Source organism: Myodes glareolus, chromosome X (assembly GCF_982192425.1).
Source record: "Myodes glareolus chromosome X, mMyoGla1.1, whole genome shotgun sequence".
Lineage (NCBI taxonomy): Eukaryota > Metazoa > Chordata > Mammalia > Rodentia > Cricetidae > Myodes > Myodes glareolus.
In genome coordinates this window covers 126,114,337-126,136,664 of record NC_142053.1, presented here as the reverse complement: position 1 = coordinate 126,136,664, position 22,328 = coordinate 126,114,337, and the positions used below count along the sequence as shown (strand labels likewise).

General features: G+C 36.5%; 1 protein-coding gene across 13 annotated transcripts in view; it reads left to right on the top strand.

The window, feature by feature from the left end:
* The window catches only part of Huwe1 (HECT, UBA and WWE domain containing E3 ubiquitin protein ligase 1), a 132,879-nt gene that overhangs the window by 77,193 nt on the left and 33,358 nt on the right, over positions 1-22,328 (top strand). For 9 of the 13 annotated variants that reach the window (XM_048441621.3, XM_087902734.1, XM_085684810.1 and 6 more), the window contains 18 exons: positions 2,113-2,329; positions 2,689-2,811; positions 3,804-4,041; positions 4,330-4,560; positions 6,600-6,722; positions 7,094-7,189; positions 7,709-7,978; positions 9,536-9,688; positions 11,025-11,152; positions 11,427-11,508; positions 12,020-12,196; positions 12,683-12,842; positions 13,482-13,840; positions 16,004-16,199; positions 17,013-17,180; positions 18,694-18,839; positions 19,347-19,413; positions 20,936-21,153. In XM_048441621.3, coding sequence (XP_048297578.1) covers positions 2,113-2,329; positions 2,689-2,811; positions 3,804-4,041; positions 4,330-4,560; positions 6,600-6,722; positions 7,094-7,189; positions 7,709-7,978; positions 9,536-9,688; positions 11,025-11,152; positions 11,427-11,508; positions 12,020-12,196; positions 12,683-12,842; positions 13,482-13,840; positions 16,004-16,199; positions 17,013-17,180; positions 18,694-18,839; positions 19,347-19,413; positions 20,936-21,153 — 3,152 coding nt within the window. The remainder of the gene's footprint in view (positions 1-2,112; positions 2,330-2,688; positions 2,812-3,803; positions 4,042-4,329; positions 4,561-6,599; positions 6,723-7,093; positions 7,190-7,708; positions 7,979-9,535; positions 9,689-11,024; positions 11,153-11,426; positions 11,509-12,019; positions 12,197-12,682; positions 12,843-13,481; positions 13,841-16,003; positions 16,200-17,012; positions 17,181-18,693; positions 18,840-19,346; positions 19,414-20,935; positions 21,154-22,328) is intronic. The other 4 variants (XM_085684809.1, XM_085684807.1, XM_087902729.1 and 1 more) reach the window with 2 other exon arrangements.

Sequence of the window (22,328 nt, the reverse complement as noted above, 5' to 3'; positions counted from 1 at the left end):
TTTGCATTGATTAACCAGTGCATAGTTTCTTGTGTTTTATTAATTAATCACTTTTGACTGCTTCAAGAAGACTGCATTAGCAGGGTACAAAGTTGTATTAAAGATTTGAAATGATTTGTCTTTGCTATCTTTTGCCTCTTAGTATGATATCAGTATTTGGAGAACCTATTTTGTATATAGTTGCCACTTTCTACTACTTTAAGAAGAAAGTGAAGATCTAACTTATAATGCAAATAAGCAAAAAATACCTGTGTTTCCTTTTGTCCTTAAATTATTCTTAAGATTTTATCTTTTATTCATGTTTTTGATCTGGAAGTTAATAATTATCCCTAAGTTTAAGTAATATTAGACAATGTTTATGTTTCTCACTTCTCATTTTATTATACCTTCAAGTAGTCTAGGGTTACTGTGTAGACCCAACCTATGTTTTCCTTGTCTGTTTCGTTGCTGATCAGGCATTTCGTTTTCTTACCTCTGAAATACCTTTGAGCTGCTTCACTGTCTTTTCATCTGAGAGTAATAAAGTCTTGTGAAAACTTTACTGATGTTTACTAAACTTTACTGGGTACATTTTCTGGTTGTTTTAAATTCATTAGGTTTTCAGAGTCTGAGTCTGCCAGAACTTCCAGTCAGGTAGTGTTTGTATCTGTAGCTTGTTCCATAATTTTATTAAAAAATTAATTTATAAAGACTAGGAAGATGAAATGACTTTTATTTCTGTCTTGTATGCCTCATCTCACTAAGTAAGTTTTAAGTATGTTATTTAAGACAAGTATAAATAGAACACACAGGTTCTATTTACATTTATACATATTTATTGTATATCATATAATTCATTTTTATACTTATAACGTGTTCTATTTTTACTTGCATGTATGTACTTAATACATACACACATAGAGAAACGGAGTAGTGAGATGACTGAGTAAAGTGACTGCTGAGCAAACAAGAGTCCCTAGTTCAGATCTCCAGCACTCAGATGAAAAGCCAAGTGTGACACATTCCTGTAATCCCAGTGGTAGCAAACAGAGATAAGATGAGTCCAGAGGCTCATTTTCCTTCTAGTCCAACCAATCTGTGAGCTCCATATTCTTTGAGTCAGTCTTTTAAAACAAAACAAAAAAAACCAAGGTGTTGAGCAATAGAGCAAATAAGTGGGCTCTCAGGCGCACACATGCAAAAAAGAAGAAAGAGATGAAAGACTTTCTTTCAGACATTGACCTCTTCCACATGCACTCGTATTGGTGACTACATACATATATATACACCACACGCACACGTCAAAAAGAAATGTTTGAAAATATTTTCTTTCCATAAGAATCCAATCATAATTTTTTTGCCTACTTTTTCCCTTTGAATTACATGTTTTATAGTATATGGAACAATTGAGTCAGTGGTTTTCAACCTATGACTTGTGACCCCTTTGGGGTGAAATTACCCTTTCTGCGTGGTTCCCTAAGACCATCAGAAAACAATTAACATTTCAATTCATAACAGTAGCAAAATTAACAGTAATGAAGTAGCAATATTTTATATATGGGGATAACCACTATATAAGGAACTGTATTAAAGGTTACAACATTAAGAAGGCTGAAAAGCCACTGGGTTGGATGTTTGTTGCTGTATAAATTTTAAGTAACTCTTTTAAGTCCAGCGAATGCATCATTTACTTATTACAATTTAACTGCTATATTGTTATAAGGGCAGTGTCAATTTATGCTTAATTTTGCAGTATAAGTCCTTATATTAATGCCATTCATTTTTGTTTTAGTAAATGTCACTATAGTTTTATTTTCTACCCTCAAAGGGTGTATCTGTTTCTTGTGGAATTTCCTATTCAGATTATCACATGAAGAGGCAGTTTTGTTTACTATGGTTCAGAAGAAAGTTAGTCTAGTGAAATGTTTGTGTGGGTAAAAAGGTACCTTTTTTATACAAACATTATGACCTGAAATTAGAGTTACCAGTGCCCATTTAAAGGTAGGAGAGAACTGACTCATCAAGATTGTCCTCTGATCTACACATGATAATAGTTTAAATCTGTGGGAAACGTGTGATGTTATGAAATCCTGGTGAATATTTTATAACATTATACTGCCTTCTGGGTTTCAGCTTCTTCCAGATTAGGCCGAGCACTTGCTGAGCTCTTTGGACTCCTTGTTAAGCTTTGTGTTGGTTCTCCTGTTCGCCAAAGAAGGAGCCATCATGCTGCCAGTACCACTACTGCACCGACTCCTGCTGCTAGATCAACAGCTTCAGCCCTCACCAAGCTACTCACGAAAGGCTTGTCGTGGCAGCCCCCACCATATACACCTACTCCCCGCTTCAGGTGAGTTCCTGTTTGAGAAACAGGGAGTAGGGAGTGACAATAAAAATAATGTATGTTTGTTCTCATTCTACTCAGTAAAACCTTGGAAATCTCTTGTTTTGTTTATATATGGACTGCATATGAAGTGTTTTTATTGTACCTAGTATATAGAACATGGAAATTCCTAATGGGTTACAGTTAAACTGTATTTCACTAATCTTTTAGTTCTTAATTGGGTGGCAAGTATTACTCTGGTGCCTAACCAATCTGCCACCTAAATGCTTTGTTAACTTTTCATTTTGACTTTTTTTCACTTAATTTCTTGTTGCTTTTGTGTGTTTATTAAAAATGGTTGTTTTTTATGTTTTTTCTTATTTTAGGCTGACATTCTTCATCTGTTCAGTTGGATTCACATCTCCAATGCTGTTTGATGAGAGAAAATATCCTTACCACCTCATGCTGCAGAAATTTCTCTGCTCTGGCGGTCACAATGCTCTTTTTGAGTAAGGATTATTTGCTTCACAGAGAATCCTTTCTTACACTTTTATCTTAACTGTGTGCATTACCAGCTCACAACTTTCTAAGTCATCTTGTAAAGCCATTAGTTGCATGATTTTGTGTTCTAGGAGCAAGCTATGTATATATGTCTTCGCGTTCCCTAAGAAGACGAAATATATAGTAAATATACAATAAGAGGCTCTGCTTTGGCGCTAGACAGGTGGTTCAGCAGATAAGAGCAATTGTAGCTTTCCCAAGGGTCCTAATTTCTATTACCAACACCTATTTGATATTTCACAACGATCTATAACTACAATTCCAGGGCATCTGAATTTTTCCCGGCTACCATTGGCAACACAGAGATATGTATAGGCTTACATTAAAAAAATGTGTGCATAAAAATCTCTGCTATTTCATTTTTGGCTTACCGTTGCCAATGCATAGGATTTTGGGGGGGGGGGGGGATTCATTCTTTTTTCTTTTTCTTTTTGCTTTTTTTAATAAACAAGACTTTATTTGTTACTTTGAATTCAATAAGTTTGTTTTTGTTTTTTTATTTTACCTCACTCAGTCAAAAGATTTTAAAATAAAAACATTATTTTAAGTCCTTAAAAATTCACAGCAGGCATATTAGAAGTAATAGCAGCTTTTTATTCTGGCCTAATATATGTACTCCTCACCTCTCATCAAGGATACTTTTCTTTAAAACATTAGACTAAGATCATTATAGAAAACCACAGTCAACCAAAATGCAGAGTCATGGAACCCAGTCCCATTGGGTACATCTACAAAATAACTGCACTTACATTTCAGGGAACATAAGGAAGGGAGGGTGGAATCAGTTTTTACACAAAAAGGAAACCAAAAAAGTAATGCCAAGAGGTGTGTAGTGTCAGTTTAGTAGTGTTTGGAACTCTTTAAATGTAGATTCTGTCATATGTAAAAAAAAAAGTCAATTAATATCCCATCCACATGCTTTTGTCTTATTTGAATTTAGAACTTTCAACTGGGCTCTGTCCATGGGAGGAAAAGTACCCGTTTCTGAGGGATTAGAACATTCAGACTTACCTGATGGCACAGGAGAATTCCTAGATGCCTGGCTTATGCTTGTAGAAAAGATGGTGAATCCCACCACTGTGCTTGAATCTCCACATTCGCTGCCTGCCAAATTGCCTGGAGGTGTCCAGAACTTTCCTCAATTCAGTGCCCTCCGCTTTCTTGTAGTAACTCAGAAGGTGAGTATTCTGCATTCTAAAAACCAAAGGAGTAAAATTTCTCAGGCTAACTGAATAGTTACCAATATGTTTTACCATAATATAATGTGAGTGTTGAAAAGTGAATATGCTGTAAACTAAACTATGAGCTTCTGATTGATACTTCTGGATGAATTAAATACCCCACTTTTCTTTGTTAAACCATCTCTGTTGAAACTCATTGTGAAAGGAGTGTCTTACTCTTCCACTTAATCCTGGGGATTTGAATTTAGGGGGAAAGTCTTCATTTATTTTTCAAATGACTTACAGGCAGCCTTTACTTGCATCAAGAACCTATGGAACCGGAAACCTCTTAAGGTTTATGGGGGACGAATGGCTGAGTCTATGCTGGCCATTCTGTGCCACATTCTTCGAGGAGAACCTGTGATTCGAGAGAGACTGAGCAAAGAGAAGGAAGGATCTCGAGGAGAAGAGGATGCAGGCCAAGAAGAAGGTGGCTCCCGCAGAGAACCTCAAGTCAACCAGCAACAGCTACAACAGGTAGAGTGAGTGCTAGCCTTGGATTTCAGGCCCTACGTTTTTCACCTTATAGATTCCAATGTTAATAAATTTTATAACCATGTCTAACTGTGTAGGCACGATCCACCTTAAACTTGGAATCCTGCATCGGCCTCCCACATGAGATTAAAGTTATCTGTTACCTAACTTGTTTATAAATTTTCTAAGATTCTATACCCCTAAGTGCTTGGTTTTATTACCCTGGCACCCATTTTCCCAAACCATTTATTTTTTTAAACTACTTTCTGGCTAAATTAAAAGGCAAGAGATTGTTGTTAAATTTATTCTCTAGTAAAAGCTTTTTGAAACTGAATCGCCCCTAAATAGGTTTCAGTTTAAAATGATTGATTTTGAAAATTGGAGATTAAAAGGAGAAGCTTCATAGAATATTTGGAATGATTTTTTTCTTGCTCTTGGGAATGTTTTATACATGTATTTTGATCATAGCAACTCCCTTAAACCTCCTTTCCAAGTCTCCTCAACCCATTTCCCTCCTGCCTTCATGTCCTCTGTTTTATTTAAAATAACACATTGAATCCTATTTGTCCTGCCCATGTATATGTCCATATATATGACTACTCACTGGAACATGTAAAACTTACGGGTGTCCAGACCCTGAATTACTCTCTCTTTCCTAGCAGACACAAATTAATAGCTCCTCAGCTAGACGTGGGACTTTGAGCCCCTCACCATTTATAGTTTAATATTCACTGGTTTAATTTTGTTCAGGTAACCACAACTATTGTGAGTTCATGAGTTGCTAAGGTCATGAATGTCTAGAAAGCAGTGCTTACATCCCATCTTCCATCTTAAGTTCTTTCTGACCCCTCTTTATTTCTTGAGCCTTTGGAGGGTGGTTTTAATATGGGCTAAGCTCTTGAAGTTATTTATTCTCAGCATTTGGAGCAGTTACAAGTCTCTGCATTAACTATTGCCTACAGCAAAAAGAAACTTCTGGCAAAGGGTTGGAATGCACTAATCTATAGGTTTAAATTTTTAGAAGACAGCTTGACAACATAACCTTCCCAGCCATGGGTTATTGACCCAGGTATCCAATACCAGCTATGAATATCCTCCTGTAGAGCAGGCCTCAAATCCTATGAGACAGCAGTTAGTTATCATCTCATTGATCATGTCACCATTGTACAAGATTTCACTCTAGCATGCCTAGATTCACAGCAGGATAAGTCTGTTAATTATTTTATTTCTCCAAGTGACCTGCTTAGGTACTTTCTGGCACTATGAAAGCTAGTCATCAAGGAGTATTTTATCTCCCTATATGTCTTGAATCCAAAGTGTGTTGTGTCTTCAGCAATAGTGTCTTGGCAATCAAGAACTAGGTAATGTTCTGTGGTGTTTATAAAGGGACACTGGGTACTCCTTGAATAGTAACTCTTAGGATGGTATCCCATACCTGGCACTGAGATTTTCATTTAATGATCTATGTCTAATTGGGACAATGTCTCTTCTACCCATGCTGGGTACATGGTGTTTGTCTTCCTCAAGTTTTTAATTTATCAAGATTCTGTTATTTTCTTCAAATCCGTCATATATATACTTGTTCAGGAATTGTTCTATTAATTTTCTTTTAATTGAATGTTATAAAGGTGTGGTATAGTTTCTTTACAAATTCTTATGTATATGTCAATCACTTCCTGTTAATTGAATTCCTGGGTCAATTTTACATATTCTTTTTCTGTTTCAATTTTCTAGAAAATAGATACTAATTTATACTTCTGTATATCAATACCAATTCTTTAATTATAATAACCATTTACCCTGGACTCCATTTTAAGAGTTTAGAGTTTGAGAAGTACATTGACTCTTTGCTTCCATATCTAACTTTAATGTTTATATATTATAGAACTACCAAAGATGAAGGAACATTCATAATACACTACTTGCCTTGGATTATAACTACTTAGTTCATGTAAAAAGAGAAAAACTTAATAGTTCTTCATTGATTTTTTTGAAATGTATTTCTACTTATCTATTAATGTGGCTCTTGCATTTTTTAATAGCTAATGGACATGGGTTTCACAAGAGAACATGCCATGGAGGCCCTGTTGAACACCAGCACGATGGAACAAGCAACAGAATACCTTTTAACCCATCCTCCTCCGATCATAGGAGGAGTTGTTCGGGTGAGTTAACACAGAAAATCTTACATTTTTTGTGCCTTTGTTTAGCTGCTGATAATCTTTTTTTCCTCCATGTCCTGTGCTAATGTTTTATATACAAACACTGGAAGCTTCAGAATATTCTTTCAGGAACTTTTGTTCCCTAGCCTTCCTGCATTTGTTGAGATTTGTTTGCAAAAGAACTCTTCTGTACTTTTTCCTTGTAATTTTACCCCATTGTCCCTGTAGTAGTAACCACATAAGCTTTAGATCGATTTACTTGGACAGAGCAACATTCTACATTGGTTCCCTTTCCTTTTGAGTTGATGTTGCCTATTTAGGTTTCTTTACTTTGGGTGTGTAAGTTTGTTGGATTCTCTGTTTTCATTCTATAGGATCTTAGCATGTCGGAAGAAGACCAGATGATGAGAGCAATTGCCATGTCTTTGGGACAGGATATTCCAATGGATCAAAGGGCAGAGTCACCTGAGGTACCTTGAATTTTACATCCTCAAGTATCAGTCTGTATATTTTTGTGAACACTGCAAATCTCTGTTTAGTGGTAGGTAATGTCAACCATTTGGTCTGTTCTTAAGCTACCTCGTATAGAACTGCATGAAACTTTAGATGACTCAAATGAAACATTCCTCTTCGTTGTCAAGTAAGATCCAAAATCTAACTGGTACTAACAAGTAGTCCAGACTTAAGCTGTGTTCCTGGGTGGTATTATATTTTTCACACTGGAAGGAAACATTCGATAGGCTCTAAAAATGAGGTTTTTGGAGAATAGTACATAGGATGCTTGTAGATGACAACTGACAGTGCTTTGAGGTGCTGATTTTTCCTATCTTGCATTAACCTATATATGGTTACTGTTACATTCATTACCATGCCCTCTTGAAAGTTCCAACTGTGTTAGGAGGTATATGGTACTCAGACACTGAGTTGGGCACTCATTTTACAGCTTTTACCCATGGCATATGTAGTCACATTTTGTTTCCTGCCTCCAGGAAGTTGCTTGCCGGAAGGAGGAAGAGGAACGTAAAGCCCGAGAAAAACAAGAAGAAGAAGAAGCTAAATGTCTGGAGAAGTTTCAAGATGCTGACCCATTGGAACAGGATGAGCTCCACACTTTTACAGATACAATGTTACCAGGCTGCTTCCATCTTCTTGATGAGCTTCCTGATACAGTATACCGTGTTTGTGATCTGATCATGACAGCTATCAAACGTAATGGAGCGGACTATCGTGATATGATTTTAAAACAGGTTGTCAATCAGGTAAGTTCTCAGGGTACCAGAGGCTGGGTACAAAACTTTCTGATAAGCCTTACATTGTACCTGATATGTTTGCTTTACCTTTGAATTCTTTTGCTTGCAGTTTTCCTCTGCTTCATTGTCTGCATTGATCCACCTCACTAAAAATAGGCCTTAGAAAGGAAAAAGCAAAGTTTTCCATCGGTTTCATCTAAAATATGTCTTTCATCCTTGAGTTAACCATTTATTAACAAAATAAGTCTTTTTTTTTTCGTCCTGTATAATGACTTCCAGATGGATACTGACAACCTTGCTTTGTTACTTTTTTTGGTGTTTCTCTCCTGTTATAAAATCAATGTGTTTTAATTCTTGAAATAGGATAAGAAGCAGATTATTTCAAATATCCACATAAATAGCCCTCAAGTATTTGTTTATAATTTTGTTACCGTCTTTGTATTTAGATCACTAAAATTTTGTTTTATAAAATCCTTACATTGGGGGAAAAATCAAAACAGAAAACTTATTTGGGAGAGTGGAAACTTAAGTTTTGAAGGGTTTTTTTTTTAAAAAATATATGAACCAATGAGTTTTTTTTTTGAGAGTCTCTTAAATGAATATGTGTGAGTAGTTCCTTACAGGAGCAGAAATGACTCAGTGACATTTGCATCACTAAAGCCCACCCAGGTGTGGTTGATTCACAAAAACTGGAATCATAGAACACACTGCACTACAACAGATTGGAGAGTGTCCTTCACAAATGACCCAGTTAGTCTGAACCTCTCATAGGCTGCCTCACTGGTCTCTGCTTCTGGGCAGCTGGTCAAACCATAAGTTTTTAAATACATAGAAACATCAACCTTAAGGATAACTAGATAACAATATCTTTTATTGCAGTGTATGCTTGCAAAAATTATATTTCAGCAAGGTAAAACCTAGATAAAGAACAGCAATTAATCTCATTTTAATGACTTAAACGTTTTTCCAAATTAAAACATCGTTACTATTCTGGTGTTTAGCAGTTTGAATTTGATTCTACAATAATTTCAGGGGAAGTATAGTAAAGAATGAAAGAATCATTTGGTGACTTGACTGTAGCAAAATTCTTTTTTCCCCCAAAATGGGGTTCTCTGTAGCTTTGGAGCCTGTCCTGGAACTTTCTCTTGTAAACCAGGCTGGCATTGAACTCACAGGGATCCACATGCCTCTGTCTCCAAGTAATACTATTTAAGGATACTATTTAAGGCATGCACTACCACCACCCAGCTTGTACCAGTTTTTTTTAAATATTCATTTCCTTAGATTTAGCGTTCAGGCACTCTGTAATACAATTTAAGAATAACTGGTTTAGCAAGATGGTTCAGCCTGATTACCTAAATGCAGTGCCAAGAACCCATATGGTTTGAAGGATAGAACCATTGTTACAAGTTTTCTTTCGTGCATGTACATACAAATAAATGCAAATTTTAAAAGTTGTTTAGAATTTTTAATGATTATGTCTTTTGATACTCTAAAAGTTTTTGAATATTTGCACAGAATTTGGATTACTCCATTGTTAAATGGTTTGTCTTTTTTTTTTTCTAGGTGTGGGAAGCTGCTGATGTTTTGATCAAAGCTGCTCTTCCTCTAACAACAAGTGACACAAAAACAGTGTCAGAGTGGATCAGTCAAATGGCTACCCTGCCTCAGGCCTCCAATTTGGCTACTAGAATCTTGCTTTTAACACTGCTTTTTGAGGTAACTAACACACACACACACACACACACACACACACACACACACACACACGTCTCTCTCTCACAGCTTGTTTATTGAAGAATTAGCCAACACTAAACACTACATTGAATTGGGGGAAAGTACAAAGCATGATCATGCGAGTCCACAATTTCCCTGTAAGCTCAAAGGTATATTATGAAGTTCAAAGTACAAGGTTCTGAGTTTGGAAGGTTTATATGCATAATTTCTGGATAATGCAAGAAGAGCTTCTTAAAACAAGTTTTGAATCAAAAGATGATGGATGTGGTCAGTGTCTATATTTGGCTTCTATACACATTCTTACCTGCATATATACCCAAGGGTGTCAGTTGTCACTTTAGAATGGCATTTGAATATAATACTGAGGAATCCTAACTAGCAGCTGCAAATATAGCAAAATATCAAGATCGGATATTATTAGGTTTAAGGTATTTAGAATCAGGCTCCTTTCCCTGCCTGATCAATTAGCAGGCCATTCAGGCAAAAGAGTAGTTTGGACAAGATGTGTTACTGTTCTTAACAATATAAAATCCAGAAGGCAGTTGACTTTGAAGAAGTGGTCCTTCATTTGTGATTCATTCTGTTTAACAGTAACTTACTTGAACCCAGTATTTATGTCAGACTGCCTGTAGAATAATAGTTAAGGTTTCTATAATGCTTTTCATTCAAACAGCTAACACTATTAAGATTGTTTTCTTGTTTCACATACACATTAGTTTTCTGCTTTGTCTGAATACCCACCTATTATTGAAGAATTGCCTACATTGGTTTTCTGTTAAAAGCAGCAACAGTAAAATCCCCATTAAAAACGATTAATGTCTTAGATTCCTTCAAATATAGAGCTTTTCTGTAAATCAAAACTTTATAGTTTAAATGTCTTTAAGACTGCACAGCCTCCAAGTGGTGGTGCATGCATTTAATTTCAGCACTTGGGAGGCAAAGGCAAGCTGATTTCTGAGTTTGAGGCTAGCTTGGTCTATAGAGCAAATTCTAGGAAAACCAGGGCTACACGAATTAGAACAAAACCACTGCCCAACCTAGTTGACTGTTCCAAGGTATATGAACCCATTTCCATATTGAGCATATTGATATACCTGATGCTATGTTTTGGGCGCCTTATACTTTTTATTAAACCATTACATTGACTCTAGAGGTAGACATAATTTCCTTTTCACTTACGAATATGAAACCAAAATGTAGAAAACTGAAATAACTCATCTGAAATCACACAGTTCATAAATGATAAAGAAACAGAATTTTTATTTTAAACTAGTTCTGTAAGTGTTAACACCTGTATTATTGTGTCTTTTAAAATTAGGAGTTGAAGTTACCTTGTGCCTGGGTGGTTGAATCAAGTGGCATCCTTAATGTCCTAATCAAGCTCTTAGAAGTGGTTCAACCCTGCCTGCAGGCTGCCAAAGAGCAAAAGGAGGTTCAGACCCCAAAGTGAGTGACCCTTTATCCTGATTTTGCTTCTGTTTTCCTGGTATTTGGCACTTGAGTTTAGGGCCTAAATCTCTTTTCTGAAGCATATATGAAGTAAGTCTTGAAGGTTTTATGGTTAGAGAATTGTAAAATACCTAATATTTTCCCCATTCATGCATGTATTTGCCCTAAACAAATAATTTCTTTTTCTGATTTTATGGTTAGAGAATTGTAAAATACCTAACATTTCCCCATTCATTCATGCATTTGCCCCAAACAAATAATTTCTTTTTAGATGGATCACCCCAGTGCTGCTTCTTATTGATTTTTATGAAAAGACGGCCATCTCATCAAAGAGAAGAGCCCAAATGACTAAGGTGTGTGAAGTACAATATCTGTGTTTAACATGATGGTTTCATTTCTTGAGGCGAGAATAGATCAGAAGAGAATAGGAGGAGAGCAGTGAAAATTGTAAGATTATCACAGTGAAATACAACTTAAGGGATTGCATTAGTTGGATTTCTTCTTTTAAGATGGAGAGTTGAAATCATTTTCTTTTGTACATATTTGTTAAAGACCTCAAGATCTTATCTAGTTAATCAATGTTATAAAAGTATGCTCTTTGATTATTTGACAGTCCCTCTAGAAATATTTTTTTGAGACGAAAATGATACCTTAGTAACTTATTAACAACACAATTTGTTCACTGTATCTCTCGCAGTCATGTAGAAAACAGTTGGATAAAAGTAGATGGTGGCAAGACAGGGAAATTGTTAGGTTTTTCACTTTTTTTCTGCATTAGTATACTTAATGGCTATTGATTGTCTTGACAGAAAATAAAGCTAGCAGGAAATATAAAGAAACTTCATGTGTTTGAATTTTATTTAGTACCTTCAGTCCAATAGCAACAACTGGCGCTGGTTTGATGACCGCTCTGGACGTTGGTGTAGTTACAGTGCTAGCAACAACAGCACCATTGATTCTGCCTGGAAATCTGGAGAAACAAGTGTAAGATTCACTGCAGGCCGACGAAGATATACTGTCCAGTTTACTACAATGGTGCAGGTACATGCTCAACTAATAGTGTAAACTTGATAAAGTGGGGATATTGTACTTCATATGCATTTTGCTTTGTTTTATTTCTGAACCAGGAGTTTTGTCATGGTAAGGGAGTAGGATGTCCACTTCTAAATAGACTTTTAAATTTTTATAGAACCAAGTTTTTCTAATAATCATTATTTCATTATCTAAACCATAAGTCTGTAACAACTTGATACTGTTCTTCCTTGAAGTGAGGTTTTTATGTTTTTATGTTCAGCCAAGGATTAGAGAGTAGTTAGTGGTAGAAAGGATGTCTGCTCTGTTGGAAATTTCAGAATTCATTATAGGTCTGTGTGTGCGCTATTTTAGAGACCTTTAGCTTTAGTTTTTGTACATTGTAGAGATGGGGTAAATTGCCAGAGTTCCTTTCTATTTCAGCATCTTCCCTGAAAGGATTTCTCACCCTCCTTTTTATGTAGAGATTTTTGTTTTGTCTGTTTGAATTCCTAGGTTAATGAAGAAACAGGGAACCGACGCCCTGTGATGCTAACTCTCCTCAGGGTACCACGACTGAATAAAAACTCAAAAAGCAGCAATGGACAGGAACTAGAGAAGACACTGGAAGAAAGCAAAGAGACGGATAGCAAACGTAAAGAAAATAAAGGCAATGGTATGATCTTAGTATTTCAAGTCTTTTTTTTGTTTTCCTTCTAATAGTGATTTGTATGCGCGCGCGCGCGCACACACACACACACACACACACACAAACACACCGCAAGTGAGTCTCAAATTAACAATCCTCCTACCTCGGTCACCCAAATTGTTGGAATTATAGGCTTGCACTTGTGTACACTGCATAAGTTTTAAATACTATTTTAAAAGATTTATATTTATTTTTAAATGTATGTGAGAGGGCCACAAGATGGAATCAGATCCTCTATAAGCTGGACTTAAAGACAGTTGTAAGCTGCCCAACACTGGCACTAGGAATTAAACACAGGTCTTCTGCCAGTGTAGTACATGATCTTATATTAAGCACTGAGCCATATCTCCAGCTCTTTTTTAGAATATTTTAATAAATTTTACCTAAAGGTAGTATGCCTTTGTATGGCTTCTGATCTAGCCAGTGGCCAATGATTTCATTTTCAAGGAACAGTAAGAAGTACATGTTTTTCTCCTCTGCTTACCTTTACGTCTGGTCTTAGAAATGGGTGTGTTTTCTAGACCAAATGATGGCAGGATGCTTTGAAAAGAGAGGTGTGTGATGAAATGTCTAACTATATAGACCCTTCCCCTCCCTCATTTGTAGATATCCCCTTGGCCCTAGAGAATACAAACACCGAAAAAGAGCCAAGCCTGGAAGAAACAAAAATTGGTGAAATCTTAATCCAGGGCCTGACAGAAGATATGGTCACTGTTCTAATCCGAGCCTGTGTGAGCATGCTGGGAGTCCCTGTGGACCCAGATACATTGCATGCCACCCTTCGCCTCTGCCTGAGGCTCACCCGGGACCACAAATACGCCATGATGTTTGCAGAACTAAAGAGTACACGGATGATCTTAAATTTGACCCAGAGCTCAGGCTTCAATGGCTTTACCCCTCTAGTCACCCTTCTTTTAAGACACATCATTGAGGATCCTTGCACTCTTCGACATACTATGGAAAAGGTCAGTATTATTGGTATCAGATGCTGATTTTTACTTTCTATCTTTGTTCTAGATTTTTTTTTAAATGTTCCTGGTTTGTCAGGCACTGTGATGTGCATTTAACAGTTAATCACTGTAAAAATCAGAAAATGGGTTCATATATTTTAGAACTAAATAAATAAATACATCAGGAAGAGATGAGAAAAGTTATAAAACTATGTTTACACATAGACAACAGCAAATAATAAAATGATAAATAATCTTAATCAGTAAGATTAAGATACTCCTCCATACTTTTATAGTATTTTCAGTCTCCCTACTTAATCTTTTCAGTAATCATCATGAGAGTTCAGTTCCATTGTTCCTAACTTGAAACATGGTTTTGTTTCACACATAGATAGATTAGTGTTGGGATAGTCACAGTTTTGCCTGTCTTTGTTCATATTATTAAAATTGTTGCCTTTATTAATTCCTGAAAATCTGCATTTTTTTACCTGTTTGCTAGAAAAGTGGTACCAGTTTGTACTTACATGTGTTTATATTAGATCTACTTTTCCTTTATTCTGTTTAGTTTTGCCTCAGGTGCTCAAAAATCAGAAGACTTAACAGCATTAAAGTAGCACAGCATATTTGAGATCAATGTAGAAGAACCAATTACATACAGACAGAATTTGGGCTAATAACAAACTGCATACAGATCATGATTAGATGAAGGGACACTCTTTGGAAAACTGATAATTGAAGCAGCATTCATAGGGAGCAAAGGAAGATCAGTGGCAGTAAAACATCAAGTTGGCAAAATGTAGTGCAGTTAGAGCCGTGAAGAACCTGGTACACTATTTTCATTATGGTTTGAAATTGGCATAGCCACATTATAGGACAGTTTTTCTTCTGAGATTTGATTTCTCTGTACCTTTGGAGTCTGTCCTCTTGCAGACCAGGCTAGCCTCTAACTCACAGAGATCCGCCTATGTTTGTCGAGATAGGGTTTCTCTGTTGCTTTGAAGCCTGTCTTTTTCTAGGCCAGGCTGACCTCAAACTCACAGAGATCCACCTGTGTTTGTCGAGACAGGGTTTCTCTGTAGCTTTGGAACCTGGCCTCGAATCAGAGATCCTCCTGCCTCTGCCTCCCGAGTACCAGGATTAAAGGCGTGCACCACCACCACCCGGCTAGAAATTATTTTTTAAAAACTTATTTTCAGCAGGGTGTGGTGTGGTGAACCTCTAATCCCAGTTCAGGCAGCAGAGACAGGTGTATCTCTGTAAATTCAAGGCTAGCCTGGTCTACAGATTTGAGTTACAGGACTGTAACACAGATATTAACTCACAAACTCAAAACAAACGAACAAAACTTATTTTCTTTCTATTTGTGGATACACACACAAAAGTACAGTGTCTCAGTCCAAAAGAATAGCCTGGATCTGTTGCAGCTGGTGTTTCAGTCCAGGTGCAACCTTCCCAACTTAGGTGCTTGGTGCTGGGAACTGAATTCATTGTCTCTGTAATATCAGTACACTGTTGAGCTGTCCCTTCTAGTACTTCATCTACAAATTTTATGGCTAAGAATTTGCCATAATTTTTCAAAATATATTTTGAATTGCCCGTAATATCATGAAATTATAAATGCCAAACAATAGACACCTGTACAAATTATAAATTATGACTTTACATAAAAAAATCATTATTTTAAAATACATCTTTAAGGATCTTAATATGCTAGACTAAATAGCATGGTTAATTTGGTAAAATGCATTAAATACCAAAGGAACATTTTTATTACAAAGGAAACTATTCCATAAAATTTGATCACTTCTATAGTTCTCATCTCAAACTTAAGATTGACTAAAGTATAAAGAAAACGTTTTATTTTATTATTACATACTAAGTGGATGTCTGTTTTGCATTTTGAACCATTATTTCTTAAAATTGCAAAAATTTTGGGGAGACTGGAGCTGACAGTTAAATTTAGATGCTATATGGTATCTGTGATCGGATACCCTTTCCCATTAATGCAGTCATGTGAGAATGAAGTTTTGAGATATAATTTGTATGTGAGACACATTTTAATTGTAAAGGTCATAAAGACCAACTAGACAAAGTTTGGTTAGCATTTTAATCTTGAGTAACATTTCTTTGTTTACAATTATATTTTTGGAAACTTAAATGGACAATGCTTTTTACTAGGTTGTTCGCTCAGCAGCTACAAGTGGAGCTGGAAGTACTACCTCTGGTGTTGTATCTGGCAGCCTTGGCTCCCGGGAGATCAACTACATCCTTCGAGTTCTTGGGCCGGCTGCCTGCCGCAATCCAGACATATTCACAGAAGTAGCCAATTGCTGTATCCGCATTGCCCTTCCAGCCCCTCGAGGCTCAGGAACTGGTCAGTTTAATTTGCTGCTATTTTTTGAGGCCCTAAAGTCTGTCGCCACCCCTCTTTTGACGAGATCTATAACTTAAATTCTCTTTAGGCAGACAGAGAGACATTGGTTGATCATTTGGGTCGGTAAGTTTTATAGGTAATTCCAGTAGCTTCTCTAGGCCTTGCCACAGTTACCAAGGATTCATTCAGTATAGTCTTTGACTACAAAATTTCATTTTGATGAGGCAGTAGAATTTAACTATAGTTGATGTTTTGTATGCTTTTGAAGAACAAATATTTTTGTTGCTCATGGGATGCAGTGACAAACTTAAAGTGCTACCTGTATTCTTGCCAAAAAGATAATGCCTATGTTTTATTATGAGGAAGTAATTAGATTAGTATCAAATTGTGGAATGTTTCACAGGATATCTGGCCTATATTCATGATAAATATTAATATGAAAGGAAAAAATACAAGTTTCTCTTCATAAGAGGAAAATAGTGAGATAATGACCACTACTGCTTGGATTGTGTTCTGGGTCAATTTCTTGGAGATTTGGGGGAAATACAAGTGAACTTCCTCAGAAGGTTATGTAGAAATATTTTAAAGTTTCTGAGATTGCTTGTTGAAGTAAAACAGAACTAAGTTTGAAATATTCTTTATAGTTTATAAAAGGCATATTTTTTTGTATAAGACTTGGACCAATTTTCAAATGATCTTAATTCTCAAGCTCTTACATATTATGCAATCCTTGTTCTGGATAATACTTTGTCAGTAGTGAGGTTTAGGTGCCATTGCACTATTGTCTGATTTTTCTATTTGCTTTTGGCCTAGCTTCAGATGATGAATTTGAGAATCTTAGAATTAAAGGCCCTAATGCTGTACAGCTTGTAAAGACAACACCATTGAAGCCTTCCTCTCTACCCGTCATTCCTGATACTATTAAGGAAGTTATCTATGATATGCTGAATGCTTTGGCTGCATACCATGCTCCAGAGGAAGGTACGTGTCTTGCCAGCTTTTGGAAGCAGGATTCTTTGAAAAAGGACGTGTTTTCTTGCTTTTGTCATTTCAGCTAGCATGCCTTAGTAAGTACTACATCCACACAGTCCTGGTATCAAAAAGTGAACCTGATAAGGGATGAGATGGCTCAGAAGTTAAGAGCTCTTGTTACTGTTATAGTGGACTCCAATTCGGTTTCCAACATCTGTATCACTCACAACCGCGTGTGACAACCGCGTGTTTACACCCTTTACTAGGCTCTGCAGTCACTTGTACACAACCACACAGACACAGATGCATAAAAATGAATCATTTTTTATTACTCTTATTTTTTGTGACAGGGTTTCGCTCTGTAGCCCTGGCTGTCTTGGAACTTAACTCTATAGGCACACTGTTCTTGAACTCACAGAGATCCACCTGCCTCTGCCTCTTTTCTTTTAACAAAAGATTGTTGCTCTTGGTGGTGCTGGCCTTTTATCCCTGCACCAGGGAGGCAGAGGCCAGGAGACCTCTTGAGTTTGAGGCAGCCTGGTCTACAAAGCAATTTCCAGTACAGCCAAGGCACCACAGAAAAGCCTTGCAGTGAAAAACAAAAACAAATTGACAACAAAAATGGCAAATAGCGCACATCTCTGAAGAAACTAATGAGCATAAAATATGACTAATGCAAGAGTAATTCTGAGTCTGTAAGGTAATGCACATAAATCTTTTCTGATACTGAATCTTGAATGATTTTGCCAAATGTCTATTACAATGGTAATACAGGGGTGCACGAAGTTTCAAAAAGAAACAATACCATTGCACAAGCAAATACTAAGAATTTTGTCATTTTCATACTCAAAAACAAAACGTCTTTATAGATTATATCAAAGAACTAAGGATATTATTGTGGCATTGCTTCCTCACTTTTCAGACCACCACCCCAATATACCTTTGTATGAGTGATTAGAAAAGCATGTTTTAATTCTTGGAACCCAAAGTTCTATTCTAGTCATGCCTTCAAGTTTTATTTATGTCTTATTTGGTAAAATGAGCAGTGATAGAAATAACTGCAGAGAAATATTAAACTTTTGGTGCTTTTGCTCCGTACACTGTTAGAGTTTCTTGCTTTTCTTCCTATCACAGTACCATTAATGCATTTCCTAGTCTCCTCTCCACACAGTGATTTAGCACTCATTCTAATAGATTAGTCTCCCATTGTACAAGCCTTTCACACTAAATGTATTTTGGACTTGACAGCTTAAGAATGTGAAAAGACTATGTTAGAGCAACCATACATCTCTTAATGACAGGAATATGTTCTGAGAAATGCATTAACTGATGTTGTAAAACTTTTTGGCCTAGCATACTATAATATACTTAGGTTATATTGCATATACCATTATAGTTATACTTGTTCTACAGCATAATTACTACACTGGTGTTCTTAAGTGCTGATACAATAACATTGCACAAATATTATACAGTTTAAGAACCATATTTTAGTTTCAGATATTTGTTTATCTTTTTCTAGCAGACAAATCTGATCCCAAACCTGGGGGAATGACCCAAGAGGTTGGCCAGCTCCTACAAGACATGGGTGATGATGTATACCAGCAGTACCGGTCACTTACTCGTCAGAGCAGTGACTTTGATACACAGTCAGGATTTTCCTTAAATGTAAGTCACTTCCAACTGTTCTGTTTTTCTTCTCTTTCCATTGTCCCTATTTTCTTAGTATCTTGGATTATCCAAAGTGGGGGGAAAGTACTAATTTTGTCAGAATGATGGCTAACACCTTTAATTAATCCTACCACTCAGGAGACAGACACAAGCAGGTTTTTATGAGTTCAAAGCCACCCTGGGCTACATAATGAGACCCTGTTTGGAGGGAAAAAAGTATTAATTTTAAAACATAATATAAAATTAATTTTAATACATATATAAAGTGCCTAAAAATGAAAACAAAATTGGCGTGTCTCTGGCATTTTACTCTTTGGGTTGGAAATGTTCATCACATAGATTATAGACAGAATGCGGTTGAAAGGTCAAATAAGAATCTGTAGTAGTCTTAGCCATTGTTCTCAAAAGGAATCTTAACCCTTTATATACATACATACATACATACATACATATATGTAGACTGTTTATAGAATTCCTGACAGCTCACATGTATTCGTCTTCCAGAGTCAAGTCTTTGCTGCAGATGGTGCCCCTGCTGAGACTTCCACAACTGGAACCTCCCAAGGAGAGGGTAATAATTTGCCTTTTTCCCCTTTGTACTATCTGTTGGGAAGATTTCTGAAAGAAACTGGTTGTTAGCCTGGCAGTGGTGGCACATGCCTTTAATCCCCAAAGGCAGGCGGATCTCTGTGAGTTTGAGGCCAGCCTGGTCTACAAGGACTAGTTCCAGTACAGGCTCCAAAGCTACAGAGAAACCCTGTCTTGAAAAGCCAAAAAAAGAAAAAGAAACTGGTTTTCTCAGGCCTAGAATAGAATAACAGGGTGTCATTGTTACATTTACTTGTCTGAGTAATTTTTTTCAAGGCTGAGCCCAATGTTCTGCAGATACAGGCTGCTGAAGTTAATAGAACTGTAATTTACATCAACTTGTTAATGGTCAGTGTAGTGAAATCCTTAAGTTGTACTGTTTGCACTTTCCCATATTCCCTTTTAGTAGACTTCACAAGCTAGCTTACAGAGTTTGTGCTAGTGACATTATAGCTGCATGCTTTTGGGAGTTTATTCCTTTATTTAGGAGTTTTAAAATAAAATTTAGGGGATACTTTGGTTAATACTATTTCCAAGAGATTAAAATGAGAGAAAGTAAGAGCTGGAGTGATGGCTTAGTGGTTAAGAGCCATCTTAATTTTCAGAGGACCTGAGTTTAGTTCTTAACACCCTCTCATCAGACAGCTTAGAGCCACCTGTAACTCCACTTTTCAGAGATCTGACACCTGACTTCCTCAGTCACCCACCACACATTAAGTGTGCATGCCCTCACATCCATACACAATTAAAAATTAAAAATAATGCGAATCTTTTTCTTAATCAGTGAGGTGATAGCTAATTTGGATCTATTCTTTGAAGACCCAAATTCTGTTCCCAGCACCATGTCAAGTGCCTCACAGCTTCTGTGTATATCTGCACTCATGCACGTGTCCATATACAATTGAAAATATAAGTAAAATAATGGTTAATTCATTTTAGTGGCCTTACTGCCCTAATGGAATATGGATGGTGGCATATTAGTTTAAAAAAAAAAAGTCTGTGTCTTTACTATGTGTCAGACTGTATTGGATGCCTACAGTTAAAGAATTTTGTCTAATGAGGGAGACTGCAACTCTTAGAAGATAACTGATAGAATGTACACATACTTCCATGAGATAGAGTGGGTACATATTTCCATGTATCTAAATGGCACAGGAGATCAACATTTAAATTGAGTTACTTAAGTTTGTGCTAGGCAAGTATATGGGAACAAAAAATATAGAAGTTGGCTGTTTAGAAAATGCCCAATACATTATTATATGCACTCTCTCATACTAATACACTATTCTAGGGCATAGAATTTCACAAGGATCAGGAAGTGATGGTTGGTTCAAGCCTCACTACCATGTTTTAACCTTGTTCATTGTCTTTGTCATTCAGCTACAGTGACAGAGTGTTTGATATGTACAAGTGCCCTAAAATGGAGGAAATACTTTCTTTCTACCTATGGCTTGATTTTTTTTAATGTTTTGCAAGTGAAAATGAACAAGTGGTTTTTTTCTCAGGAGCTTCAACTCCAGAGGACACTCGAGAAGGGAAGAAAGATAAAGAAGGGGACCGGACCTCTGAGGAAGGCAAGCAGAAAGGCAAGGGCAGCAAACCTTTAATGCCTACCTCTACTATCCTTCGTCTTCTGGCAGAGTTGGTGAGGTCCTATGTTGGTATTGCTACCCTGATTGCAAACTACAGCTATACCGTGGGCCAGTCTGAGCTGATCAAAGAGGTAATATTTCTAGTTTTTCCTTTCAGTGTAATTCTTTGATCATTTGGGTACCTCTTAGACTCTGTTGGAAACTCTTGAATGCCAAGTATTCACCTAATGCCGAAAGAACAGCTAGGCTTTTCGCCGTGATGTCAAGCAGTCGGGGTAATTAGGGAAACCAGTTAATGAAGTCTTCCATATCTTGTTTGGCTTAACAAATTTTGAGATTCATTTTTTGTGTTTTCAGAGTTTCTTCTCATGGTTGTATTTTCTGTTGTATGAATGTGCTGTAATCTGATCTGTTATTGTTAATTGACATTTGAATCATTTTCTGTTTGGAGCTATCACTGTAGTGCTGCTGTTAACATCTTATTCGTGTCTTGGTAAACATACAGATGATAGATCTGTATGTTGGGTGATAGACTGCCTAAGAATGTTTTTGCTGAGCTCTAGAGCATGAATTTGTATGACTTTAACAGAAGGTGCCTGAAGTTTGCCAGAGTGTTAGTGGTCTGAGTGTATACATTACCAGACGTGTATGAAAATTCTGATTGTTTCATATTATGCTACCACATGATAGTCAGTTTTACTCATTCCAGTAGGTTTTTAGGATTTGTTTTTTCTTGTTGCCTATATTTTTGTTTATTGGATATTTGGAATGTATCTGTTAAAGGTGCTTGCTTGTGTTGGTTAGTTAGTGGTGAGACTATTTTGTTATTCAAACTGGCCTTAAGTTCCTGGGCTCAATCTTCCAATCCTCAGCCCGCCTCTGGAATAATTGGAAACAACCTTTGAATGTCAATAACACCTGGCTTTAAGTTTTACATTAAATTCTTTATATATCATATATGTAAGCCTCTTACATATATGCATTCCATATATGTGTGTGTATGTTGTGTGTGTATTACTAGTTTTTATTCATATGAGTTATAATTTATTGAATAAAACTTTAAGCTATAAATGTATTGAGTATCTTGCCTATTAAATATCTAAACATCTTACAGCTATGGCTAGATGTTTAACAAATACTATTGATTATCCTTGCCCCCACATCAGAGTTAGTAGTAATATTTCTTCATAGTAGGAGAAAAGGCTGAGAGCCACAAAGTAAAGACATACCGCATGAGAAAAAAAGTAAAATTTGTCTTAGATTCCAAGCTAAGTGCTTGCTAATTGTTCTCTTTGCTTTCCTAAAT